At 45.4% G+C, this 21,337-nt stretch overlaps 1 protein-coding gene across 9 annotated transcripts in view; it reads left to right on the forward strand.

Annotated features, from left to right (window-relative positions):
* Positions 1-21,337, forward strand: part of LOC144798737 (uncharacterized) — a 1,654,679-nt gene that overhangs the window by 607,707 nt on the left and 1,025,635 nt on the right. For all 9 annotated transcript variants that reach the window (XM_078669761.1, XM_078669751.1, XM_078669755.1 and 6 more), the window contains one exon: positions 10,132-10,176. In XM_078669761.1, the coding sequence (XP_078525887.1) occupies positions 10,132-10,176 (45 nt within the window). The remainder of the gene's footprint in view (positions 1-10,131; positions 10,177-21,337) is intronic.

Below are 21,337 nucleotides of genomic sequence, written 5' to 3' on the forward strand. Positions count from 1 at the left end.
CAGTTTTCAGTTAAAAGGGTTAATTTCAGTAGAAATAAATTATTAGTAAAGCCAACCTTAACCACTGCACTATGTTTTAAATCCAGAGTTTGTGCTTATCCAGACCAAGCACTCTTAAAATATATTGCCTACCAGTATGAATGAAATGTAACTCCTATAACTTATAGTCCTCATTTTCTTGGGAGACATTTCCTACGCACTGGTGGTATACAAGTATGAGTCATTGTCTCTGTTCAATGTGTGTGTGGTGTAAAGTGCTCTGATATCCTACACTGGTATGAGTGTGCTATAAAACAAATCATAAACCTGTGAGACAGGGGGTATGGAGAGATGAGGGGCACTGTTGGAGGATGGTAGTAAGGGAAACCTTGGAGACTGAGGCCATTGGGGTTGCCAACACAGATTGTCTCACCTTGCGCCACCAGAGCTAAAAATGGCCCTGGCAGCATCTCTTTATAGTTTTATATAGCGCAAACTAGACCCAAAGATATCAGGTATCAGAGCGCTTTACATGAGCACCAGTTTCGTTACAGATGGGCACACTTATTTTTGTTAGGCGCAGGGAGATTAAGTCATTTGCCCTGAATCACAGGTTGTTGAGCGTCCTAGCCAAGACTCGAACCCGGTTCCCCAGCTTTGAGGTTGACTGCTCTAGCCGCAAGGCTACATCCTCTCCCCAACATCCATGTTACTTTCGGCCCACACTGCAGCACCCCTGAATACTTGGAGCTCCCATGTGTCCATGGGTCCACACTCTGCTGACAGATGAACTGGATAACCCCTGCCCAGACTGCGGCACCCTTGAATACTGATAAATGCCTTGTGTCCCCTGCAGCACCCTTGAATATCAAGGGTTCCCGCACCCTGCTTCCCTACCCCCAACCTTACGCTGTATCAGCCTGCCAGCTAAGTGGTGCAGCGTCTCTTTCTCAAACTACTGCAGCACCCTGAGAACTGACAACTGAGTTCTTCTGTCAGTCCCTAGCCCCCCCAGTGCAGCACCCATGTACAGGGAGCAGCTATGCCTTCGTTAACACCCTAACCCCATACCGATGTATATTGATGAATGAGAGCTGCTACATCTTCCGATCACTCTGCAGCACCTTCACTATAGAAAGTGACTATATCTCATCTTCACACTGCTGTAGCCCTGCCTACTGAGAAATGCTGTGGTATACCTAACTGCTCCAATATTGATTGCTGTTGCTGCCCCACATTAAAGAGTGTTTCATGCATTGACCTAATCCAGCTCCAGAGTCAATGCATTTTAAAACGGTTCTAGTCCATTGTAGTTGGTTCAGATAAAACTGGAGTGTTTTAATTTAGCCCACGTTTGTATTTGGCTAATGCTGCACGCTCTAACCCCCTAACTAAAGCAACATACTTCCTCCTTATAGTAAAGGAGCTCAGACAGTGTTACCGAGATGTAGGTTTGAAAAGGAAGATATTCCCCCAAAAATGTGAAGAGGTACTTAATTGTTAGAGTTTAGACAGGTTTATAATAATAAGTAGTTCTTTTGTGGGGGCGTGGCCGAGCTTCTAAACATGGCCGTAGCACCTTAGGAGATCTCTGTGTGTTGCCCTCAAGATCCTGTAATACTTAGCGGTGGAGGGAGGCTCCCGACAGCCCTATCCACGTCCAGGGATGTGTCCTGGGCTATCCTTCCTTCCGAATTTGACCCCTAGAAGGCGCGGAAACATTGGCGTCATCGTTGAGCACTCTCTTTGTGGCTCAAGAAGATCCAGCAGCTGCGTCGCTGCTGAGCATCCGGCTCGTTGTAGCCCAGGGGAAGACCTGGAATTACCTCCTTGAGGCTAGCTGGCTTCAAAGAGACACTGCATTTCAGGAACTCTGTTGCCAGCAGTCAGAAAAAAACAAAAGAGAGAAGCACGTGTTAAAATGGGTCAGAATGGTGAAATACCCCCAATGGAAGAATCAACAACCCATCACCAACCTCTTCATATTGCTCCTGAACCTGCTTGCAAATTGTCCTTTTGGAGACTTCAAGATGGCAGCTGTGGTGGGCCGTCTAGCCTTTCTACTTCAAACAAGAGCAGCTCACAGTAAATATCAGGTAAGTGCTTTCAGATTTATGAATTTTACAAGAAACCAGTAACATACTCAGATAACGGGTTTTAAGGTATGAACCTCGAATGCAGTAATGTTATCCAATGAAAGGAAACAACTACTACATACAAATACTTGTAGTCGAAGTTTGGGTGGCACCCTTTGGAACGTAAGATGCTTGGAGGCCAAGGTCCAAAGAAAAAACAGCAGTTTTTGTTTGCCTGCCCTGGCATGTCTGTGTATAGAAGTGCTGGTTGGGTTGGTTGCCTGAAGTCAATGGGCACCTAGAAAAAAAGGTTGACTTGGGGACAAGTCAGGCAGAACCCAAAGGCAGGCATTGCTCGTAAGGGTTTTTGGAGCAAAGGGGCGCAGTACGTTGCCGTGAACGCGGACGGTGGAGCTCGGTTGCAGAGGTATTGGTCCGTCTGGCCACTTGCGTTGGAGGCTCTAACACTTCTTGGTTAGACCTGTAGAGGGAGGAAAACAAAACAGCCAGGCCAATCTAGGTGTCAGGCTCATCTGTTCTGAAGTCCCTTGCAGTGCAGGTTTCTTTGATGGCGATGGTGTCCGGGCTGGACCCCTCCACAAGCTTTGGTTGCTGTAAGTGCTTCAGTACCCAGGATACTGGTGCAGGGGGGCTCCTGGATGGTCTAGCGCATGGGTACTCACAAACTTTCTGACGGGGGCCAAAATTACAGTGTGCTTTGTGGCCGAGGGCCGCACTGTTAGGGGTGGGGTTAGTGGGGGCGGGATCAGTGGGAGGGCGGAGCTAGAGTAAAAAAAAACTGTTTCAAAACATAAGACAATGCGACAATGCTGTATTTCAAAATCAGATGTAACTACAAAGAGCTCATTTTGATAAAACATTTTTATTTGAAGGCCTTTAGTGAAAGTAGAATAGCAAGTACAAAGGCAAATGTAATCGGATATTTTGATATATTTGAAGCAAAGACACCCAGAATGCAGTGGTTTATTAAACGAAAGTGCATTATTGGGCACATTGGGAATGGCTGACAATGAGCGACCTGGCACCCTGGAATGGACTCTGTTGCTTGTGACCCACATGTTGTGCTTTCTAGCGGACTCCGGTGCTGAGGACCCTGTTGGACTTGCATGTTGCTTTACAATGCGATCTTGGCCCCTGGGCGCTGGGTCAAAGTCTCGGTGCACGTGCGTGCGCAGCTACGCTGTCACCCCGTGCACACGCAGAGATGACTACGCCCCCTCTCAGGGGTCTTAGGTGGAAACACACACACACACACTCACACTCTCAAGGTCTCAGCAGACAAATAGGTGCTCCCTGCCCCCACACGCCTGCTCGCAGGTGAATAAGTCGGCCACGTTACATCTCAGAAAGCACGTACATGCACAGCTTCAAAGTATCACGGCACGGGGTAGGTTCTCGGGGGGACGCACTGAGGGCCTCGTTGGCTGCACTGTTAACTTCAGGGTTTCTGGACGCTGGTGAGTATAGCTCTTTCAAATAAGAGTTGTATGTACAGCCCACCTTTCTTCTCAGAAAGGAGGTGGGTTACAGCACCCTAGGCTTGGAGGATACAGGTGGGTGAACCCCCCCCTTCCGCTCCGGGTAGAAGGGTACAGGTGGGCACAGTCTCGGATGGCTGGTGGTCACTGAGGACCTGGTGGAACATGTGAAACAGTTTGGAGGTGCAGGTGAGCGCATGAAGCCACGCGCATGTCTGAGGTGACATTTGAAATGGAAGTCACCCCTACAGGGTGCTGTCAGAGCAGTGGTTCCCAAACTTTTGACTCCTGAGGACCCCCAAGCAATTTGTACAATTTAAATTTCTTTTTAAAAACGCCTTCTGAAGCAGAGGCAATTTCAAGAGGGAGACAGCCTGATTTGGGTCTATTAGCATGGACATGTATGCATACAGCAGTGTATTATTTAGTGGCACCCAAGGGCTTGTGGAAAGTGAGCAATCAGACAGCAGCACGAAAATCCTACTGCTGTTCCTGGCTGCATCTATTTTTACCTGCCTGCCAAGTAACGGTAACCTATACACATGTACCTATCAATGTTTTATTGCTTTTATTGTATTGCCTGTATTTTCATTGTTGTGTCTGTGACTGCTGTTGTCTGTCTTCCCCCGCTGCCTGTATGTGGTCCGTGCCCCTTTTTCTTCCCTCTGTTCCTCTCGCTGTACCCCTGCTCTCTCTTCCCGGTCTTTCCTATACTGTACCCCTCGCTGCCCCGTGTCTCTGCCCAGTTTTCCCTTCTGTTCCCCTCGCTGCCCCCGTGCTCTCTTCCTGTTCTGCCTTCTGTTCTTAGCTGCCCCTATATTTCTGTATTCTGGATTTTGCCTCAGTGCCATTCGTTTTTTGTGCCCGTCTGCCCTCTGTGCCACTCGTTTTTCCCTCGTTTTTGTGCCCCTTTTGCCTTCTGTTCCACTCGTTTTTTGTGCCTTTCTGCCCTCTGTTCCACTTGTTTTTTGTGCCTTTCTGCCCTCTGCTCCACTCGTTTTTCCCCCGTTTTTTGTGGCAGGTTAATGTACATTTTCCCTCCTGCCCAGCTCCTCTCCTAGGCTCCTTTTCTATGTGGACCAATACTTCGCTTGCCCTGGTTCCGTTATCGTGGCACCGTGCAGAACTTGCCCCAGTGTGCATTTGAGGTCTCTTGTGACTCACAGCCAGCCCCCCGTACACTGAAGCTCCCCGCGGCATGCTCTCAGCAGGCACTGCTCTCCACGAACACCAGCTCCAGGGCACCACAGCTATGCAAGCAGGTGAAGGCGGGGCGCAGGTCAGCATGCAAGACACTAATTGTCTGCGCATGCCCATTCTCGGTAAATGAGGCCCCCAAGGAATCGCAACAGCAAGTCCTTGACTGTTGTTGTTTTCCTTGGGGGGGCCGCAAGGAGAGGTCTGGCGGGCCGCAAATGGCCCGCGGGCCGTACTTTGAGTACCGCCGGTCTAGCGTCTTGAAACTCGTTGGAAAGATAGGGCAGACCTTTTGGTACCACGAAAACCTCTTCCTATTGTGATGCCCCCTTGGTGGGCTGAATGGCCAGCCAAACCTTAGAGGTACCCTCCGAAACCTATTAGTCCACTAGTGTGCTGGTTGACTGGTCCAGTCCAGCCTCCCACCACAGACGTGCTTTTGACCACATAGGAAGTGAGAACCTCCTCCAGACAAGATGGTTAGCAATCAGCATACCAATGCCAGAGGCTTCAAAACCATGCTGCCTTTGATATGGGATTTCGGCATCCCACAGACAGGGCCATTTGGCACCAGAACAGGAGGGACATTAGTATGCAAAGTAGGCTTGGAGAAAACCCAGGTCAGTCACGTCCCTAAAATGAGCTGCCTGATGTGCCCACTCTAGAAAAATTCTGCCATCACCAAGATGGCAGAATTTTAGAAAACTGGAACAGAGTTCTGCCCACCTCCCACAAGAACTACAATAAGTATTTAGAGCACACCCACGCAGAAAGAGCTAAGTCAGGGTCCCTCCTAGCCTAGCATAGCTGGCGAACCCAGTGGGTAGGGGCATCTCGTTGGTAGAAATAGAAGACGAAGAGGGTGTCAGGCACCATGCGCAGTCAAACATCGATGAGGTTTTTGTTCGCTATTACGCCAGTTTGTACAAGAGATCAACGCATTGCGATAGAGAGGAGGTCCGGAATATCTGGAGGGATTGCAGATGAGAAGGCTGGACCCAGTAGAGACTGAGAGCCTGGGAACTGATATTGGTCTGCCGCCATCAAGTGAATTGCACGCAACAAGACCCTGGGCACCGACGGTTTACTGACCAAATTTTATGCGCCATATCTAGAGGAGCTGGCACCTACACTGGTCTCATTATATCAGGTGGCTTGCGACGCCAGAACATTACCGGAGAGCACCAGGGAGACCCTCATCGTCCCAGTGCTGAAGCCTGGGAAGCAGGCACAGGACTTTACGGCCTACCTGCCATTATCCATGCTGAACATGGACTATAAAATATTAAACAAGATACTAGCGACGTGACTCATGCCACACATGTCGACACTGGTCCACACAGACCAGGCGGGGTTCATCCCAGGGCGTAACACGGCCATTAACATAAGGTGACTCCTGGCAGTTATGGACTCCAAAGAGTACGACAAACGGGAGTCGGTAGTGTTCGCAGTGGATATCGAGAAGGCCTTTGACAGTTGGAATGGCTCCTCTTGTACGAGGTCCTGTCTAAGATGGGGCTGGGAGGAGGCTTCCTTGCATGGGTGAAACTGCTCTACACAACCCTTCAGCCCGAGTGCTCACCGGGAAAACTATTTCGCCTAGACATCCAGTGGAAAGGGGCACGAGGCAGGGATGCCCCCTCTCCCCACTGTCATTTGCCCTCGCCATGGAGCCCTTAGCTTGTAGGGCAAGTAGCTGCCAGGATCACAGTGGCTTGTGGACAGGCGACGTGAGGCACTACATAATTCTGTACGCGGACGACCTCCTGCTGTTCCTCCGCAATACAGTTGCAGAACTGATGGGGGCACGAGACATGCTGATTGGCTTTCTATCCGGCCTTAAGGCAGAAATCAAAGCTATACCCTATGGTGCCTAACAGACCCCCGCCACCTGACCTGGGGAACCTACAGTGGGAGCCCGACCGCCTGCCGTACCTTGAAGTCAAAATATACCATGGCTCAGCCGAATTATTAGAGAGCAACTTAGACAGAGCAATACGCTCGAAATGGTCTTCTATGGAGTTCTGCAGGACTTTGCCGCCCTCAGTGGTTGGACGAATATATGATTATACCACGATTTCAATTACCACGCATGGCTTTACCACGCGAATTTTACATCGCAAGTGGCTTTACCACGCTGGTATTTACAACGTATGATTTTACTACGTCTAGAAACGTCTTACCTGCACGTCTTTCTCTACGAGCCCTTACTTCCATCCTCCATTGAAACAAGCGTCAAAACACGTATACCAAAATAAAAAAAGGACTGTTTTTTTGACGTACACGGCACGTCTTTGGGGGAGGCTCTTTCCTTTTTCTTTTAAAATTATGTTCGTTTTTTTTTTTTAGTAAACTGCTTGTTATTTTTTAGGGGGGAGACCCCCCCCAGCCCCCCTCTGCCCACCGCTTGTTATTTTTGGGGGGGGGAGACCCCCCCCAGCCCCCCTCTGCCCCCCAAGCCCACGCAGAACGACTCGAAGGAATACCACATCTCCCCCCAGCCCGTGGTAAAGACGTCGTGGAAGGCACCCTGCGTGGAAGGCACCCTGCGTGGTAAGTGTCACGTGGTAAATGTTAGTAGTGGTAATGCCTTCGTGGTAAATGATGTTTCCCGGTTGGACGAGTGGCAGTCCTGAAGATGGTGGCACTCCTGCGGCTGCTGTATCTTTTTTGCACCTCCCGGTGTGGATTCCTCAAGCAACATTCAGAGACCTCGACTCAATGATAGTGTCCCTTCTTTGGGGGACGGGATGCAGGAGGGTACCGCTGGTTACGTTGCAGCGCCCATCGGCTGAGGAAGGCCTAGCAGTCCCAGACCTTGAAGGATATTACATAGCAGCCCAGCTGTACCAGCTGATTCAATGACTCGCAGCTTGTAGGAACCCAGACAGGGAGATGCCTCAACCCTTGCGAAAATACTACTGCGTGTGCAGAGGAACCCGTCGTGAGACACAGCAAAGACCAGGGTGGTGATTCGCTGCTGGACCAGATACCTGAGGCGTGTGGGGACCTCATACTCTCCGGACCTACACATAGCAATGATTTGCTGCCTTCCACAGGGAGAGCACTGGGCGGGGTTAGAGGAACGGGAAGAAGCAAGTCTGAAAGTGATGGGAGACCTAAACCCAGAAACAGTAATTCTCCACTTTGAAGAGCTACGAGCGGATTATGACTTGCCGGGGGGCTAGTTCCTGAGGCATAGAGTGCTCGCCCGGAGGATTGGGAAGCACTGGGGCACAGGCAGTGCAGACCCACGAGTGCTTGCAGGATGCAGAAATGTTGCACTGTCAGCGGGAACAATCAAAGCGGTTTCTTGTCTCTGCAAAGTGATCAAGCAGGACATGCATAGACCGCTGGGCTGCCTACGAATACATTCGGAAGAGGACCTGGGGAAACAGATCCCGGAGAAAGACTGGGATACGATAGTGAAAAGAACCCCAAAGGCGTCCAAGAACGCGCGGTTCAAACTGATAAACTACTACGTACTCCACAGAGTGTATCTGACCCCGTCCCACATAAGGCGGTACTTTGAGGTAGACTCCGCAGCATGCTCCAGCTGCGGGAGAGAGAAGCCCACATTCGGCACGTTTTGGGATTGCCCCATATTGCATGCATTCTGGGAAGAGATACAACACACAATAGGCAACGTCATCGACAAGGATGGTTCCCACACTCGGCCAAAAACAAAACGACGGGGAAATTTCAGGACCTCGCTTATGTCCTAGCCAAGCAAGAGATAGCTAGGAACTGCAAAACACCAAGGGGACTGCGGGTGGGCACATGAAAAAAGTAATTGGAAAGATGGGCTGGTGGAAGGAAGACTCTTGCTCAGAGAAGCTAGGCCGAGAATAGGTAAGATAGACCGGACGAGGGCATGGAAACGCCTAGTAGGTGAGTTACCAGCTGATGGACAGGGTTCCAGCAGGGCAGAATCTCTGCAACCGATAGCACAGGACCAAGAGAAGGGAGGGAAGAACAAGCGGGCCATGGATAAATCAGCACCTCAGAACCCTAATTCAAGACAAGACCTCTAATGAACTAGCAGCACCCAGCAACATATCTAGTTAGAGCCAATAGCAACTCCAGTGGGGGAAGAGGGGAGTTTAGTTCTTGGGCAGTTAGATTAGATGCACCAGGGAGTAAGCATGTAACCATGCATGTATAATGTGAATGTGATTCATTTAAGATGAGATTGTTTGAAAACCCAATCAAATCTGGTTTAAAAAAAGAAACTTAGGCATCATACTGTACACCAAACTCTCAATGAAATGCCAGATAAACTCAGTTGCTTGGTCCTGTTTCTACACAACCTGCCTACTCCGCAAGATCTTCAAATGGCTCCCCACAAGCAAAAGAAGAATAGTCACGCAGGCCCTCATCACCAGCAAACTCTTAATACTGCAACGCACTCTACACAGGCACCTTGACCCAGCTCATGCAGACTCCAGACCAATCAAAGCACAGCAGCCAGACTCATCCTTGACCTTTCCAGAAGGTCACACATCTCCACCCATCGGAAGGACCCCCACTGGCTCCCCGTACACTAGAAATGCCAGTTCAAACTCCTCACCCACGCATACAAGCACTCCACAAGATCGTACCCCAACACCTGAACCACTGCCTGTCTTTCCACTTACCCGTGAGAAATCTATTCTCTGCACACCTTGACCTTGCAAGCACCCCTAGTATCTCCTTAGGCTGAACCTGAGGACACTCCTCCCATCTCGCTGTCAGATCCTGGAATGCCCTTCCTCTCCACCTACACACTGCCCCATCACTGACCACCTTTAGGAAGGAGCTCAAAACCTGGCACTTCAACCAACGAGGCCCAGCGGCACCTGGATACACCCTGGGGTGATAAGCTGCTCTCTGTAAGTCTAGTGATTGATTGATTGAGTATAATATTTTAGTAAGGTGTAAATCTTATCATTTCGGGCGTGGCCACTCTCCCAATTTGTCACATTAACACTAAATTAATGCCTTGGAGCCTACCCTCTGTGCTCTGTGCAATGCTGCCACTTGTGTGTGCACTGACCCACCTGCATAAGCCATGCCCCTCTAGCAGCCTAGCAGGAACCTTGTCACATCTCCGGCATCGGTGTGCTTGAGGTCTCCCTTGGTCTGTGATACTTCTTTAGAAGGTGCAGGCCTCCTTCTGTCCCTGTGCTCCTGCTGGCCCCAGGTCCCACGTAGACTCAAACTGTCTGCTCTCCATGTCCTCTGTCTTCTCGCTTCCAGCTCTCCAGGACTCTTCCCGGATCCTCCTCTTTTCTGGGTTAAAGCCTAGAGGAGAAACGGAAAGAAAATGTGTTTAGTCTTTTCTCACTTGTGTCGTCTTCCCTGTCCTTCTTTACTTTTGACCTTTTTCTTTTCTCTTCCAGGTTGTGTTTGCAACGACGGGATGGACGGATCCAGGGAATCAACAGGTAAGTTCACAATCTCGTTTTCTATCCCGCCACAGACAGGAATGAGGATAGGGGTCTTTTGGCCCCCTCACACTAAAGTTCCTTTCGCAGGAAGGAAATGTTGAAGTAGCTCTTGCCGTGCGGGGTCTCTGCATTGGACGATATACACTAGCCTCATGTATGTCAATTCACCAAAATGATAGGGACAGTAAACACCATTTCCTTTCTTTCCAATGCCATGAAATGGTAGAACACTTGTCCCACCGTTAGTCCCTGAATAGACTTCTATTTGCATGCTTGCCAACTCTATTGATGTCTGCAATAGTTCCTCTTTTCACTCTTCATTTAATGTTTACCACTGCTGTCATTATTGCTGCCTTCGTTTTTAGGTCGGGCCTGGGCAGCGCTTGCGCTGCTCTGCGCGGCATGCTGTATTCAGGTAGGGACTTGAAACTCCGTCCAATCTCCGCCAATATTTTTCATTAGCTTGTGTCATTGTCCACTGTAAACTATGGCTGTTCATTGGTCAATAGGCTTAGTAGTCCCTCCTTAGTACCGCCTTATCTCATTTTGTAACCTCCCATGGTGACACCCCCTGTTTCGTGTGTTGTTACTCGGTAGGCTTTAATTACAGCCTCCGAGCACTATTTTCTCAAATAGCTTTGACCTGCCTGCAGGACACGCTCTCTCCTAATGCTTTTATAAAATAATTATAGCACTGGCACCGAACACATTTTCAATACAATAGGTCTCGCATTTGCAAGAGTTTAAACTATTTGCATTGTAAGCACACAATACAGACCGAGTGGGATCGTATTTTGCCATTTCCTTCCCACATTAAGGGCACTTATTAAACAAGGCTGGCTTTTCTGACTAAAAAATAACAGGAAAGTCAGAAATAATGGAAGATTAGTACAGCTTGCACTACAAGAGGTCGAATGAAGTCAAAAACTACAACTCCTCAAAACCAATTTGTGACAGAAAATCACTAACTGACGAGCTCAATGCTCCAGGATCCTCAGAGAAGGAGCCGGAAAAAGAACTGACCTAACTGTCACCGGTGGGGCATGATGGGAGCCTGGAGGTTTTAAAGGCACCCCACCAGCTTTCTGATGAATGTTCTATATGCAGCCTTCTGGGCTAATCTGCCTGATATTACCTTGCCTTTTTACTTGAAAATAAAGGCTATGTTCAAACAAGGTAAGTGTACATTTCTCTATGTCATGGAAAAGTTGCTATATTTGTTTAATTTTAAAATGAAAAAATACAATGCAATATTGGCATCTTTGATCCTAATTTGGTATTTTAGGCTGCATAATTATATGTGTAGGTATATATGTACTAGCTATGTCTGTGTGCTATGTGTCTACAGGGGAAACCATTTGGTTTAGTATGAAGGCCCTCACCCACCAACCTAGTTGGTGGCATGCTTCATCATCGGGCTCCACCCGAGGCACCGAGTGCGCCTCAGGTGTGCTGCGACGCCAGATTACTGCGAAGCGGGTTTTTTGGTAGGTGAGTGTGCTGTGCAGGTGTGTTGCGTGAGATTTTAAAATTCTGTCCTTGGGGTCCCTAACGGTTACTTTATTGGTGGGCCCCAGGCAGAGGTTAAAAACAAAGGCTTGGGACGTGTAGGGGTTGGCTTATGGTCTTCCACGTCCAGTGTGGTCGACTAGTTTCAGCCAGGCCTTTTTATTAAACTGGCTTTCTTCAGGACTTATGTGTGGGGGTGTTTACAAGGATCTATGTGATTATCAGTGCCCTGTATGTGAAGCACGCGCTAAGTTGCTGATATATGTAAGAGGTATTTCCTCTCAGTTTGTACTCCTGTCTATAGAGGACAAAACTCCCTGGACTTCCGCCGGAGGGTCGGGACTTATTAGCACTTTGACTGTGTCTCCAGGCCCAATGGAACACCTGTGATCCGGTCGCGCGACCGGATCACAGGTGTTCCATTGGGCCTGGAGACACAGCCAAAGTGCTAATAAGTCCCGACCCTCCGGCGGAAGTCCAGGGAGTTTTGTCCTCTATAGACAGGAGTACAAACTGAGAGGAAATACCTCTTACATGGATCACTGACATAATATAGAATACCAAAATATACACTTACCAAAATATTGATGAAAAAATATAGAATGCAAAAATATCGAATTCATATCTATAAACAGGTAAGTACAATAATATCGAATCAAAAATATCGTTGTAAAAAATATAGTTAGTCAAAATATCGATTTTTTTTAATGTCTTAAAATTAATTGAAAATTAATGAAATAATAAATATAATTAACTTAAACATACTTAAATACAATTAAAATAAATAATTAATGTAAGTTAAAAAAACATACAATTGTATTTTTTAATACATATATATATGTATATTAACGTAATATTAATAAAAAATATACAATATTTTTACCGTAGGATAGCGGGAGGGTAAAATTTACTATTCCCACTCCAGAGAGTGCAACAGTAGGGAAACTGTTGGATAGCGTAGGGGTAAAAATTACTATTCCCACTCCAAAGAGTGCAACAGTAGAGAAAGCGTTGGATAGCCTAGAGGTAAAAATTACTATTCCCACTCCAGAGAGTGCAACAGTAGGGAAAGCGTTGGATAGCGTAGGGGTAAAAATTACTATTCCCACTCCACAGAGTGCAACAGTAGGGAAAGCGCTGGATAGTGGGAGGGTAAAAATTACTATTCCCACTCCAGTGAGTGCAACAATAGGGAAAGCATTGGATAGGGGGAGGATAAGAATTACTATTCCCACTCCAGTGAGTGCAACAGTAGGGAACGCGTTGGATAGTGTAGGGGTAAAAATTACTATTCCCACTCCAGTGAGTGCAACAGTAGGGAACGCGTTGGATAGCGGGAGGGTAAAAATTACTATTCCCACTCCAGAGAGTGCAACAGTAGGGAAAGTGTTGGATAGCATAGGGGTAAAAATTACTATTCCCACTCCAGTGAGTGCAACAGTAGGGAAAGCGTTGGCTAGCGTAGGGGTAAAAAATTACTATTCCCACTCCAGTGAGTGCAACAGTAGGGACAGCGTTGGATAGCGTAGGGGTAAAACGTTCTATTTCCACTCCAGTGAATTTAACAGTAGGGAAAGTAATGATTTAATATATTAATAAAAATAAATTAAATATCAATACCAATAAAACATGAATTAAAATTAATTACCAATTTAATATTATGTAATAATTAATTCATTAGAAATACAAATAAATATTAGTTATTAAAAATCAATCAATTACCTATTCATAATTAATTAACAACGAATTAATTTTCAATAACAAAAACGAATTATTAATATAAATTAATACCAATGAATAATTAATTAACAGTAAATTAATTATCAATACACAAAAGTATTTTTAATATGCAAATAATTACAATTACATTACTTCCCACCCTATTCCCCTATAAACCCACAACCTGCTACGGAAAATAAATTAATAAAATTATCATAATTAGCAAAGAATTAATTATTAAAAATTAATTACCAATTAATAAAAATTAATTACCAATTAAAAATGTATTAACACTAAATTAAAAATCAATACCAATAAATAAATAAAAAATATTTACTTAATTACAATTAAATTACTTCCCACCCTATTCCCCTATAAACCCACAACCCGCTACGGAAAATAAATTAATGAAATTCACATATTTATCAATTAATCAATTAATAAAAATTAATTACCAATTAATAAAAATTAATTACCAATTAAAAAATAATTAACAATAAATTCAAAATGAATACCAATAAATAAATACAAATATTTAATTAATTACAATTAAATTACTTCCCACCATATTCCCCTATAAACCCACAACCCGCTACAGAACTAAAAAGGAAAATTAAATTAAAAATAATTAATAATTGTTAAAAATTAATATTTAATTTAATATAATTAAATTACTTCCCACCCTATTCCCCTATAAACCCACAACCCGCTACAGAATTAAATTACGCAAAAATTAAATAACATAAAATTCATTACAAAAAAAAATTTACAAATACATTACAAATATAATATACACTTTTCACACATATACTAACATACAAAACACTTAAAAAAATCAATATTATTTAAAATTCGATATATTTTAATGCCTATATTATATACTTCCATATTTTGACTTCGATATTTTGACAATCGATATTACTTACCTTCAATTCGATATTTTTGACCACTATATTGTGTCTATTCGATATTTTGTCCATTATATATTTTTACTTCGATATTATGTCCATTATATATTTTTGCTTCGATATTATGTCTTGTTACCCTCTTACATATATCAGCACCTTAGCGCGTGCTTCACATACAGGGCGCTGATAATCACATAGATCCCTGTAAATACCCCCACACATAGGTCCTGAAGAAAGCCAGTTTAATAAAAAGGCCTGGCTGAAACTAGTCGACCACACTGGACGTGGAAGACCATAAGTCAACCCCTACACGTCCCAAGCCTTTGTTTTTAACCTCTGCCTGGAGCCCACCAATAAAGTAACCGTTAGGGACCCCAAGGACAGAATTTTAAAATCTCACGCAACACACCTGCACAGCACACTCACCTTCCAAAAAACCCGCTCCGCAGTAATCTGGCGTCGCAGCACACCTGAGGCGCACTCGGTGCCTCGGGTGGGGCCCGATGATGAAGCATGCCACCACCTATGTTGGTGGGTGAGGGCCTTCATACTAAACCAAATGGTTTCCCATGTAGACACATAGCACACATACATAGCTAGTTCTCTTTGATTAACCACTATATCCCAGGGGAAATGAACTAGCTACTATAGTTCCTCTCTCCTTGATTAACAGAAAATAGGTATATATGTACACATATATGCATGATATATATATATATATATATATATATATATATATATTTTTTTTTTTTTATGTATGTTTCGACAGGACTAGTCCTTAGACCTGGCTAAACATGCATCAATATATGTATTTTTTTATGCATATATATTTCTTTCTAAATGCTCCGGGGACCCCACACGTGGTGGGACTATTCAATGCTTATGACTTTGATGAGTATACCCCTGGAAGAGAACTAGGATTACAGGAAAGTAACTTATCCATGTTGTACAGCTATGGTTGTGGGCCGTACCCCCACATTATTGCACCCAAAAATTATGGTTCTTGTTGGTGGCATGTGGCCGAGTTTTGTAATGGTTTTTTGATGCAAATAACCATAACTCTGTTTATGGTCTTTCTTAACAGTGTAGCTGTCGCCAGACAATTATGGTAGTATCACTAGAGAGTCTCTTTGGTTTCGCCCACATATTGGAAATTAGGAGTACTTGTTTCGATTGGGAAAAAGTTGTGTGTTTCCACAAAAAAAGTGCTTGCTTTCCACACGACTGTGATCATTTTGTTTATGTATTCAACTGCCTGGGGTTGACCTTTTAAGAGCACACACATGACGTTGTAATGCTATTAAAGTGTCTTAGATATCTAGATACTTTATGGAGTTTTTCTCTGGCGTAAGCACAGGTTGGAGGAGGGCAGTCAGTAACCTACATGAATGTTTTGGTCTGGCTTGACAGTGCATTCATAAGCCTCGTTCATTGCCATTGCCAGTGCTTGTTTTAAGATTTTAAGTTGATCTCAACTATAATATCCCTTAACAAAAAAAATGTCAGTGATGTTTTAAGGTTTGTGATAACAACTTATATCAATTTTAGTTCTTCGCAGGCCATCCTCAAATGTTTAGTGAATAGTAGCTGCAGACATCATTCGAAGTCGACTGCACTTATCCTTGGGCATTACATCAAGCCCATGAAGGGGATGTTATTTCTATCACGACATCACCCCTTGATGACTGTAAACACACTGTAAAAAAGAAATAATATACTTGCCATCATAACTGGACGAACTGTTCAAGGATTTCGTGAATTAAGGGCAATTTTCCATCCTTCTGAGGGGGGGCTTTCATCTGCACGATGACTCGTGTTTGGGTTACCACGCAGAGCCCCAAGAAAAAGTCTTTTATAGCTTCTCTCAGAAAATAGTAGCCAGGAATTCCTCGAAAATATTAGGGCAGAGTGATGTGGTATGCTGTTAACAAGCGGGTTGAAGCCTGCATTACGTGCTGTATAACCGTCAAGCTTGACACAACATAACAGAATGTAACATCTGTTCATTGTACCATATGACTTAGGCATGCTTACAGACTCGCATAGACTAGTCATTATTGTATTCACTTATTATTTTGGGATAACTCCATATTACTCAGAGTTTAACTTGTGGGATCTGGTCCTAAAACCCCCATTCTGGCAGTCTCCTGGCACCCGTATCGACAACACAGACTGGCACGACGGAGAGTGTAGAATGCGTGACTTCCCGAGATAAACACCCGCAGATGGTCCAAGCATCCCCTCTTTCTGTCTGAAAGCAAAGCTGTGTGATGGAGATGCTGTGCAGTGCCCATAAATGTCCTCTGCCCAAGGAATGCGAATTACACCTGGCATCCCTGTATCGCTGGTAGGAGATACATCCCGGCTACGAATATGTTTCGAGACTCCTGCTGACGTTCTTGGTGTGTGGCCATGCCCCAAGCAGTACTGATGATTGATTATATTATCATATGTTATTAGCACATGTAACACCAGCGCTGGCATAATGTGAGGTACATGTCACGTTGATCTAATTATCTTCCTTGGCGACGTTTGAACAGTTGTAAGAAGTGACAATGAATTTATGTTTTGTTTCCATTGGAGCCTTCTGTAACCAGTAACATTAGAAACCGGGGAACGCACTCCACCTTGACATGAAATGTAAGTATGTGTACAGTATGTGATGGTGATTATGCGTTGCTTCTCGGTGGGATAGATTGATACAAAAACTACAGACTGTGCGTTTAGTCGAATGGTAAAAATATCCCCGAAGCTGCATAGCAAAATACTCCCTTGACCGCAACAAATAGGTTTGGAACTCAATTGACAGTCATCACTGGACCATTCTCTGAAGTAAATCAACTCTCTAAGCAATAGAAGTGAAATATAGTATATCTCGTTTTGTTGCATGCGAGGTGTTTTGGAGACGAGAGACAACTGTGAATCAAAAGCAGCTCAGGAAAATTATGCTAATATCAGCCCCTTAGTGCACCAAGCAAACATTGCAAGTGCTTTTGACCCTCCGCAGAGGTGTTTGAGTTCTTTGGGAAGAGGATGTTCTTCACATAAGTACATTGGAATTTTTACTTCCAGGTCAGAGCCGCAATATTCAGGAGCATTATTCCTCTCAGAACACCCCTGTGCCCACTCCCACCCTGGAGAAAATGGTTGGCACCAGTAGTGTGTTTAGTTACAGCTCAGACTGAGCCTGTCAAGAGAGGCTAGATTTCGGTTTTTCGGGTTTGCTGCCTTTGTCTCCTCAGTGTATTTGGCACGTATTCAGCATCAGTCTGTCAAAAGGAGAAAGACTCTTGACCAGATTTCCATGTGCAGTACGATGTTTTAACAAAACAAGATGCACCTATTTTGGTGTGTTGTTAAAGAACCTTTAACAGACATAGTACTGTACTGTATTAAGTATCAGATAGAGACTTCTAAATAGTATATTCCCCAGGCATCGGACTAGATCCGAATTTTTTCAAGCAGTACCCAGTTGAATAGCTCCGCATTGGCATCGTCTATGTTGGAAGTGATATGCGCAGAGCATATATAGGCGTCACCCGAGTGTGGTGACGTCAGTTCTTTTCTTTATCCAGTATTGGGGTATCTTTCATAGATTCATATGCCTGAATCATTCCCCGTCGCCAAGGCGGGAGTCCCACGGTAAATACAAATAGCAGTGCCAAAGGTAAATAACAGTAGTAGGCCCTAAAGAAAAGGCCTGAGGCCCAAATCTTAGTAGCCTATCTACATCATTATGCTAAAAGAACCAAACTTTTGGTACAGCCAATCAGCTATCAGCACCCTCTAGACCCCTCTCTGCAGAGCCAGTTCTCCTCAGATTTTTACCGCACGTCGTGTGGAAGGGAGTATCCCTGAGTGCCAGCTCAGTTTTTTCTTCAAGATGTCTGATAAGAAGGCCTTGTTCAAGCCCTGCAGAACCTGCGACAAGAAAAGAGTCCATGTTGATGATCAACATAAGGACTGTATCAACTGCCTCTACCCAAGCATGAGGCAAAAGATTGTAAAATCTGCTGCACCTTCCCTTCTATGACTCTTAGGGATAGGGAGGCGAGAGTCCTGTTGTGGCTTGAATCCTCCTCAGCTGAACAGGATGACAGAGCCTCAACGTTCAGTAACAGAGACAGTTCTCAGGACAGTTCTTCTAGGGAGGGAAGAAAACATCTAAAATCCTTCCACTCTACTTCTGGCCCTTCTCAGAGGTCTCCTCCTATGTCCTCTGGGCCTTCAAATTCTCCAGAGACTTCTGCTCTCAAGGACTCTCACAAACAATCTTCAAAAACAGTGAGTAAAAGCCTTTCAAAACCTCTGGCTTACACTCCATCGTCAACAGTTTCTGTCACTTCTTCTGCTCCTTCGTTGACAGAGACTATCTCTACTTCGTCAATCACATCTCCTATTCTGTCAACGAGGATTACTGTGACTTCTAAGAAGACCATTGTCGAAGACTCGTCGACAAAAGCCCCATCGAAGAAGTCTTTATCGAAGCATACGTCGACGAAAGCTCCGTCGACGAAGCCTGCGTCGTCGATGAGGGACGTACCGTCTACGAAGAAACAGGTACCTTCTACGCCATCGACGACTGCTTCGTTGACGACTGTCCCATCGACGAAGAGCTCTAGTCCGTCGACGAACATCCCATAGACGTTGAGCCCGTCGACGATGCTTCCGTCAACGATGCTTCGGTCGACGATGACCCTGTCGACGACGATTCAGTCGATGATGATTCCGTTGACGGCGAGCCCGTCGGCGGCGATTCCATCAACAATGATAACAAAGAGCCCGTCGACGACAAGTCCATCGACGTAGATCCCGTCGACGACCATACCATCTATAATGCTATTACCAGCTACAACTAAGGCTTTAGTTGCAGCTCCAACTTACTCAACTCCTGTTCCATCTAGGAGTTTTCAACTGAAGACATATCAAAGACATGAATATTGTACTATTTCGCCTCTTACTCCGTCACATCTTTTAGAGACATATGCCCAAGAAGAGGATGACGATTTTGAAGGTGAGGATGAAGAAGGACCATTTGGAATAGCTCATCATCCTTCCTAGCTCCATATAAAGTGTCAAGAGGAAGAGGATTACAGTGAGCATTATTACCAGGAAGACATTGTGGTTCCACACCATAAGGTGTACCATAGACAAGTTCATCAGTCTGACACCAGCCATCTTCATCCTAATCTGATCCAGGATTTACAAGCTATGCTCGCAGATTATAGACAACGATTTCCACAACAGCAGGTGATCCCACCACCTCCTCCAGTGGCAGTTCCAGATCCTCTACCTCCACCTGCGGCTCCAATACCGATGCCTCCGAGTACAGAACCTTCTGAGGAACGTCAACCTTCACAACCTCCCCAGGATCCAAACATATCCTCTGAAGAGAGAGCTGAAAAAGGAGAATTACACGAGAATCCTCATGTGGATCCATGGGATTCATATATTATTCCCCCAGCCATCTGATTCGCCACTAGAAGATATAGGGGGTTTTCACAATCTCATGCAGAAGGCTGCTGCCAGATTTCAACTTCATGTTACCGTGGAAACCACAGAATGCTTCCTTCACGATTTTAAAGAAGAATCTAGGAAGGTCACCAGGGCCGTACCTATAATTGATTACATATGGAACGAAGGGGTCAAAATCATGAAGAACCCTGCATCCGTGCCTGCGGTGCTTCCACGGATAGATAAGAAATATCGGGCCCCAGCTAATAGCCCATCTTGTCTCATCGGTCATCCTAGACCAGATTCGGTCATCTCCCAGGTTGCCCAACAAAGGTCTAAGAATCCGGCAACAACTATCACTACACCGCCGGGGAAGAAGGGACGTCAATTAGACCTCATTGGGAAAAAAATTTCAACTACGGCAGCTGCTTCCATCAGGGCTGCTAACTCCCTAGCCATCATAGGGCGTTATGACCACCAAATGTGGTCAGATATGGCTGGATTGATTGACCTTATTCCTGAAGACAGAAAGCAGGAAGCACGGAAGATCTTGTTGGAGGGTGAGCGTGCTGCATCAGAAACGATTGACTGCGCACTGGACATTGTAAATACGAACTTTAGACAGCTAACTGGAGCTGCAGTTCTCAGGCGCCAGAGTTGGCTTAAAGCCACCTGTTTCAGACCAGAAGTCCAGACGAAGATATTGGACATGGCTTACGATGGCGAATCGTTGTTTGGTAAGCACATCAATGAGGCCCTCCAAGCAATTAAAACCGATGCGGACACGGCAAGATCTTTGGGTTCCCTACAATATAAACGTGGAACATTCAGAAGCGCTAAGGGGCATGGATATTCCTCTAGAGGAGGTTACCAACAGCAGAACAGGCAGTACCAGCCCAAATATAGGCAGAATTATCAATCATCGTATCGCCAATCCAATACGGCTGGTTTCTCCCGCCAAGGAGGTTGAAAGCGATCCCAGAACCAAGGGCGAGACTCTAGTAGGAAGCAGTGATCTCAGCAGGGCGCCATTCACACCTTCTCCCCTTCCCGTGGGCGCGAAGATTTCAACATTCGTGGACAGGTGGCGAGAAATCACCTCCGATCAGTGGGTTCAGGACCTGGTGAAAAACGGGCATACCCTAGAATTTGCCACCAAGCCACCTACCACTCCGCCCAGGGGACCCCCTCACCCTCGTCTTCACTTATTGTTCAAAGAAGCTTGTATAATGCTCCTCAAGAACGCCATAGAGAAGGTCCCAGTACATCAGAGATTGACAGGTTTCTATTCTCGTTTTTTCCTGATTCAAAAGAAATCAGGGGAACGGCGAGCGATCCTGGTTCTTTTCCAGGGGATCCTCATCAAAGTCATAAGCATTTGAATATTCCCGCCCATGCGCGGGACCCCGGAAACACTATATTATATGTGCCCCACATATATATATACATATATATATATAAAAACATGCAATAGCAGCCAAATCACATCAGAGCTGAAATATGCTGTGAAGAATTTCCACCATACATGAATAATATGCATTAGAAACATGAGAAACAACACCAAAGAG

Source organism: Lissotriton helveticus, chromosome 12, assembly GCF_964261635.1.
Source record: "Lissotriton helveticus chromosome 12, aLisHel1.1, whole genome shotgun sequence".
NCBI lineage: Eukaryota > Metazoa > Chordata > Amphibia > Caudata > Salamandridae > Lissotriton > Lissotriton helveticus.